We start from the raw sequence: 7,370 nt of genomic DNA on the forward strand, positions 1-7,370 counted from the left end.
TGACGGATATAAATAATAAGTTAAGGGACACTTTTTATATTTTATATTAGATTGAAAATGATGTTTTGCTTGATTATAAAATTTCAAGTGGTTTCTGAGATTGGACGAGTTATCCATAATTGTCTTTAATTTTTTAAATTTTTTAACAGTATCCTTCACATTCAGCTCCAGGACTCATAGTTGTCTTTCGATCCTTTTCGGTACACAGTTAACAAATGGAGTAATGATTTGGCACCTTCCATGCCATGCTGGAGTCAGCAACGGCTAGCTGACGTGGCAAATTTTAATTTTCTACCCAATGTGGTCTTGGTCCCATTAAAACCCTAAAAACTAAGAATGATTATTATATGTAGTATCTCTACTTCCCTTCTCCTTTGTCCCATAATTGTGATTTAACGGAAATTCCATTGATGCTCTGAAGCAATGTTTGGAGGTGAAGGACAAGCCAGTGATTATTCAGCTAAACATAAATGCTCTTTATCTCAATCTACTCATTCCATTGATATAATATAATGCTAAAAATACAAGGAAAAAAATCTTAGACAAATGATAAATATTCATAAGTGAATTTTAACCCTAATTTTCAAACATACAATCCAGACTACTGTGCTAGATTGATAATAGGAACAGAAGAATAATTAATACCTGGTTCTTCCTCCTACCAAGTGGGTGATTAAACTTGCAATTGAATCCAAATTTGCAAGTTCCAATTTTAAGATAGAAAGCACAATCTTTAGCATCAGGCCTCAGTGGATATTGCTGCTGAACTCTACTACTGCTTCTATCTTTCTTCTTCTCCACTTCTTCATCACCTTCAACTTCAACTTCATCATCACCATTACCATCACCATCAACATCAAAATCTCCACTTACCTTATCAACCTCACTCTCTTTCACATTCTCATTCAAGCCATAACCCTCATCATCATCCCAACTATCATTATCATCACTCCCTTGTGCTTCACCTGTTTTCGGGGCACAACCACCTTCACCACCCAATTCTTTACCACCATATTCTCCACTACCAGCTACAAAGTCTGAATCTTTCTTCTCATTTTCAGCTACTCTTTCATCTTCATCCTTCAAATCCAACTTCTTGTGAAATTCTGTACCAAGTTCATCACGAGTTTCATCCTGCAACCCTAAATTTTCACTGAGATCTGGCTCTGACAGGTTGATTTTATTATGTGGAAAGCACCTTTGCACATGTCAATGGAATCTCCGTTAAATCACAATGGTGAACCACAATTATGGGACGAAGGAGAAGGGAAGAAGAGATACTACATATAATAATCATTCTTAGTTTTTAGGGTTTTAATGGGACCAGGACCACATTAAGTAGAAAATTAAGATTTGCCACGTCAGCTAGCCGTTGCTGGCTCCAGCATGGCATGGGAGGTGCTATATCATTACTCCGTTTGCTGACTATGCGCCGGAAATGGTCGCAGGACAACTATGGGTCCCGGAGCTGAATGTGAGGGATACTATTAGAAAATTTTAAAAGTCAAGGACAATTAATCTCACGAACCACTTTGGAATTTTAGTCGAAAAATAAAGAAAAACAAACAAAGAATAAAAAATGAGAAAATTAAATAAAAATAAGAAAAAAAAAAACAAAAAAAACTAAGGTGTGTCCGTGGTGTGTGCTTTCTTATTTGATTCCGATATAATTTCAAGAATAAACATAGAAAATAGTTTTTAATTAATCGATATTATTCTTTTTTTTAATTGCAAAACTTTTTATTTTTTTAGAAGACTTAGGGTTTATAATTTAAAATTAATAATTTAGTGTTAAAGATTTAAAATTTAGAATTTAGAATTATAATTTAATTTTGATATATTACAAGTATAAAAATTTTATATTTGTATCCAATTACGTAATGTCACATAAAAAAAATAACAATCTTTTATATTAATCGTGTGAATGATCATTCGAAAGAACAAATATGATTTAACGATTGTAAAAAAATATTTTGACTATCAATACATTAAAATTGAACTCTTAATATTTAAAATAAAAAGATTATTTTAAAAAAGATAACTAATATTAGCTAAAAAAATTGATTCCCGGATTAAACTCTTTCATTAATTTTCTTTTGAGATCATCAAAATCATGATATAGTCCTAGTGATAACAAATTGAATGGATGAAAATTAATTTTTTTAAGTTTTTAACTATAAATAATTTTTTTAGTCAATATTTATTAATTTTTTTAATATTAAATTTTAAACCATAAATTTTAATTTCTAAATCTTAAATCTTCATTCTAAATTTTTTAAATTTTTCAAAAAAAATGTTAAAAATTAATTTATAATAAATTTTTTTTAATATTAGCTAATTAAAAATTAGTTTTTCATATTTATTATTTCTTAAAGAATAAAGTATATTTTTTATTTTTAAAATTGTCAAAAATATTAAAGTTTTTATTTTATTTTAGTTTTGTCTCAAAAATTTTTAATTTGTATCAAATATATTCCTATCGACTAATGTTTTAAGAAACTTGAGACAAATTCAGTAATAAGTTCACAAGGATAATCTTTACATAAACAAACCAGATACATAATTCCGTCACTAGCTTTTAGTTATTAAGTATTATAATTGAATCGTCTTAAGCTTCTTAAAAGTTTAGCTGCCATAGTATTATACTAATGTAAATAAAAAATTTATAAGATAAAATTGAAATAAAATAAAATTTAAGAATATTTTTTTTAATTTTTTATCAAATTTTAAAAATAAAAAATATATCATTTCTTTTTAAATATACAATTTTTTTTATAAAAACTAACTTTTAATTAGCCAATTCTAACTAATTTTAAAGTTTATTGTTTATAATTTAAAATATATGATTAAGAATTTATAATTTAAAATATAAAATTTAAAATAAATAAAATAATCTTAAAAAATTTAGTTATTTAAGATTAATGATATAGAATATATTATAAAAAAATTTAAATATTTGAATAATTTTAATCACTTATTTTAATTAATATATTATATATTTTTTTTATAATTAAAATTAACGATTAAAATTATTAAAATACCGATTCTTGGAGAACATTTAAAAATCTTCCTTATGTTATAATCCTATAGTTTATTCTTCTTTATAGTCTCCCTAACATGTTCTAAACTTGGGAATACATATTCTCCACTAAATCGAGTTGCACCTAGCTCGATCTTGAGCACCTGTTTGTTCATTCATTAATGCAGCAAGTTTAATTCCTTCGCAATAATGTCTTTATAGTGTGGGACCCAGACCCATTCGCAAATGCAGTCAAAATGCATGAGCTCCTTTCATTCACTGAGACTGTGCCACTCTCACTAAATCACACACACACTTACCTTCAAGTTTGTAGCATTGCCACCCCCATCCCTCTCTCCATTCACGCCATTCTTCTTCTTTCTCAATTCTTTGAATGGCCACACCACATTATTGTTACACTTTCCTTCTGGTGTCTCACCTTTTTCTCCTTTCAGCCCAATCTCTGGATCCCACTGATTTCAAAGCCCTTCTCTCAATCAAGAATACTCTCACCGACGTCTCTCCCACCACGCCTTTCTTCTCCACCTGGAACCTCACCGCACCAGATCCCTGCTCCTCCTTCTCTGGCGTTACCTGCTCCTTCAACCGAGTTACCATACTTTCACTCGGCGCCAACTCACTCAGCCTCGCCGGCTCACTCCCACCATCCATCTCCGTTCTCACCGAGTTGACCCAGCTCATCCTCTCACCTGGAATCGTCACCGGTTCTATTCCCCAGGAACTCGGTCAACTCAACAAACTCCGAGTCATCTCCTTATCCAACAACCGCTTCACAGGGGCCATACCCTCAATCTTCTCCTCTCTCAAAACCCTCCACACCCTCGACCTGAGTAATAACCAACTCGCCGGGTCTGTCCCACCGAGTCTCACCGAGTTGCCGCAACTCAGAGTCCTCATCCTAGCCTCCAACTCACTAACCGGCGACTTCCCGCAAACCGTTTCCTCGCCATTACTCCATTTGGATCTGAAGAACAACAAACTCACCGGGACGTTACCGCCGTGGATGCCGTCATCACTGCGTTACTTATCCGTTTCGCAAAACGAAATGTGGGGTCCACTCAGCAACGGCTTGGACTCACTCTCAGAGTTGGAGTTTCTAGACCTGAGCATGAATCATTTCAGTGGGCCCATCCCGGCCCAACTCTTCTACTTGCCAACGCTCTCCTCTCTCTTCCTACAACGGAACAATCTCTCCGGTGAGCTTCCGCAAAGTCCCGGTGATAACGGTCCGTTGATCTGGTCCCCATCGTACGGTGAAGGATCGACCGTTGATCTCAGCCATAACTCACTCAGCGGGAAACTATCAACGGTTTTCGATGGCGTGGAAAGCTTGTTCTTGAATAACAACCGATTTATTGGGACGGTCCCTGAGGTGTATGTTAAGAGCATGTGCCGCGGTAGCACCAGAACATTGTACCTTCAGCATAACTACCTAACGGGGATACCGTTTGAAGAGGGGACTGTATTGCCCGATACGGCGTCGTTGTGCTTGTCTTACAATTGCATGGTGCCGCCGGCTAGCCTGATGACGTGTCCGGCTAGTGCTGGGGAGCAATTGTCCAGGCCGGTGGCCCAGTGTTCCCTCTTTAACAAGAGATTAAATTAGTTTCCTTTTCAATTTATATTTTTATATTTATTTATTTTTTTATAAATTAAATTATTGATAATGTATACTATGTATTTTACGGTTTGGCCCAATACTGCCGTAAATTCTCTTTTATTTTCTTTTCCTTTCATTTATTGAAGGGTCTCTTTCGTTTTAACGAGCCATGTATATTTTGTTATTATAAGTTCCAAATTAATTGAGGTTGGTAAGACAATAATGTTCTTTTATCAGAGGTAGATATATATTTATTCTTTGTGAGAAGAAATACATTCGGGTCCATTAGGACAACAAAATAAAGAAAAGAGAGGGTTTCGCACATAATTAGAGACAATCATTAATTGAACAAATGGTAACGAAGATAGGAAGGAGTTGGCAAGAGTTACGGAAAGGAACTCCATCCCCAAAGATGATGCTGTCCAGAAGATATGCTATGGGTTAGAGTCCTTGTGCATTCGTAACATCCAACTTGATTTTACGCCCATTCTCTCGTAAATATAAGGGTTGGCTATGCTATTCTCGGTGATAGGTCTAATAGCTATTAGAGAAAATAAATTATGTTATCATAATTAATATTAATTATTTATTTAACTAGTTTTAAAAATTTAATTATTCTGAGATGTTATTTGAAATTAAGGTGAATTTTAATTTCAACTTAATTTGGATGAAAAGTTTTAAGTATCTTGGGTGCATCATATAGGATAATGGAGAGATTGAACATTATGTAAATCATAGGATCCAAGCAGATTGGTCAAAATGGCAGAGTGCATTTGGTTTTATATGCGACAAAAAATTGTCTTTAAAACTTAAGGGTAAATTCTATCGCACTGCTATAAGACCGGCTATGCTTTATGGTACAGAGTGTTGGGCGATCAAAGGGGAGCACGAACATAAGCTGAGTGTGGCAGAGATGAAGATGTTGAGATGGATGAGTGGTCATACGCGATTGGATAAAATAAGGAACGAATATATAAGGGAGAGAGTTGGAGTAGCACCCATTGTGGAAAAGATTGTTGAATCGCGTCTCAGGTGGTTTGGACATGTGAGAAGAAGACCAACAGAATACCCAGTCAGAAGGGTGGATGAGATGGAAGATGGACAATGAGTGAAAGGCAGAGGAAGACCTAAGAAGATTATCCATGAGGTGGTCAAATGAGATCTACATGTAAACAGTCTCTCTATAGACATGATACATGACAGAGCACAGTGGTGTCGTTTGATTCATGTAGCCGACCCCACCTAGTGGGACAAGGCTTTGTTGTTGTTGTTATTGTTGTTGTTGTTGTTGAGGCGGTGGTTTATCCAAACATGCAAAGAACTCCAATATCTAAGTCAACAAAAGTTTAAGCAAGTTTTTAGTGAGATTGAATTGGAAAAAAATACCTTAGTGCTAGGGTACTTATAGAGTGACAACAGAAGACTTAGTTATTTCTAGGAAATAATTTATGAAGATGGTGGGTGGTTATTCTCTTACAGAATAAGAAATTATCCCCCATATTCAGGTTAGTTATCACTTGGAGGGTGATAACCGAAGTAGTGGGAGAGCATCTAACTTGCCCTCCAAGTCAGATCGGATACGAGTTTCATCAATTCGTATCTAAGTTGGTTCAACCCATGTGGATAAAGCCACATGGTTTGGATTTGATATTATTGGACCGAGTTTATACAACCCAATTTCAAATCTCTTCTTGCATGTTAATAGAATGTGAACATAGATTATATCTAGTGGGTTAGGTATGAACAATGTCCTTACCTGAGTTTTGGCTCGTTCTTCGCTTAGCTTTCTCCTTCTTATGAGTCATGAGTTTGAGTTTGACATCTGGCATATCAGCGGCTTTCCATGCGAAGGGATATGTGTTATCCTGTAGTAACTAAACGAGCTCTTTCTTGAGATTCTCCTGTAAGTTTGCCCTGATGATGGTGATCTTTTATGGGTGTTGTCCGATTTAAACTTCTTTGAGTTTGCCTTCGGATTGTGGTGGAAGTTGTTCCTTCTCCCTTGGCCTTCTGAGTTCAAGGACGGAGGTCAATCCCCTGACTTTTTGTCTTTTAAGGTTCAAGATTTTGTTGTAGCAACTTTTTCATAACGCTTGATCTCCTTTTACTGTGGCAATTCCATTCTTGGTTGGAAACTTCATGCATATATGAGGTTTTAGACTACAGTGGCGAGTTAATTTAAGGTACTTTGACCTATCAAGGCATTGTAAGAAGTTAGTGTATCTACAACCACATAATCCACCTTTAAAGTAGTGCTCTTCGGACCTTTTCTGAACGTAGTGTAGAGACTGATATAGCTCAACAGTTAGATCAGAGTCTCTCCTAACCCGATTAGGGTGTCTGGATAGGCCTTCAAGTCTTTGATCTCAAGATCAAGTTTCTCAAAAGCCAGCTTGAATAGGATGTCAGCTGAACTTTCTTGATCTATCAAGGTCTAATAGAAGTTGACGTTTGCCAATATCATGGTAGTCACGACCGAGTCGTTGTGGCCCGGGATGACTCCTTTAGCATCTTCTTTGGTAAAAACAATTTTGAGAATGTCAGTCTCCCGACTTTCTTCTTTAACTTCATAAACCTCCTTGAGACGTCTTTTTCAAGATGACTTGGAGGTTCCTTTCGTTGTGAACTCTCCGGCTATCATATGGATGTACCTTTAGAGGGTCCTTTCTCGATCCTCGCTCCTATCCTTCTCATGGGAACTCCTTTCATCTCCTGAATCCCATATTCCTT

General features: G+C 35.5%; 1 protein-coding gene across 1 annotated transcript; it reads left to right on the forward strand.

Annotated features, from left to right (window-relative positions):
- Positions 1-3,126: 3,126 nt before the first annotated feature.
- On the forward strand, positions 3,127-4,863 carry LOC112740885 (uncharacterized). The gene has a single exon (XM_025789577.3). It carries the CDS (start codon positions 3,414-3,416, stop codon positions 4,644-4,646), a length of 1,233 nt encoding a protein of 410 aa, XP_025645362.1. The 5' UTR covers positions 3,127-3,413; the 3' UTR covers positions 4,647-4,863.
- The last annotated feature ends 2,507 nt before the right edge of the window (positions 4,864-7,370 follow it).

Source organism: Arachis hypogaea, chromosome 14, assembly GCF_003086295.3.
Source record: "Arachis hypogaea cultivar Tifrunner chromosome 14, arahy.Tifrunner.gnm2.J5K5, whole genome shotgun sequence".
NCBI lineage: Eukaryota > Viridiplantae > Streptophyta > Magnoliopsida > Fabales > Fabaceae > Arachis > Arachis hypogaea.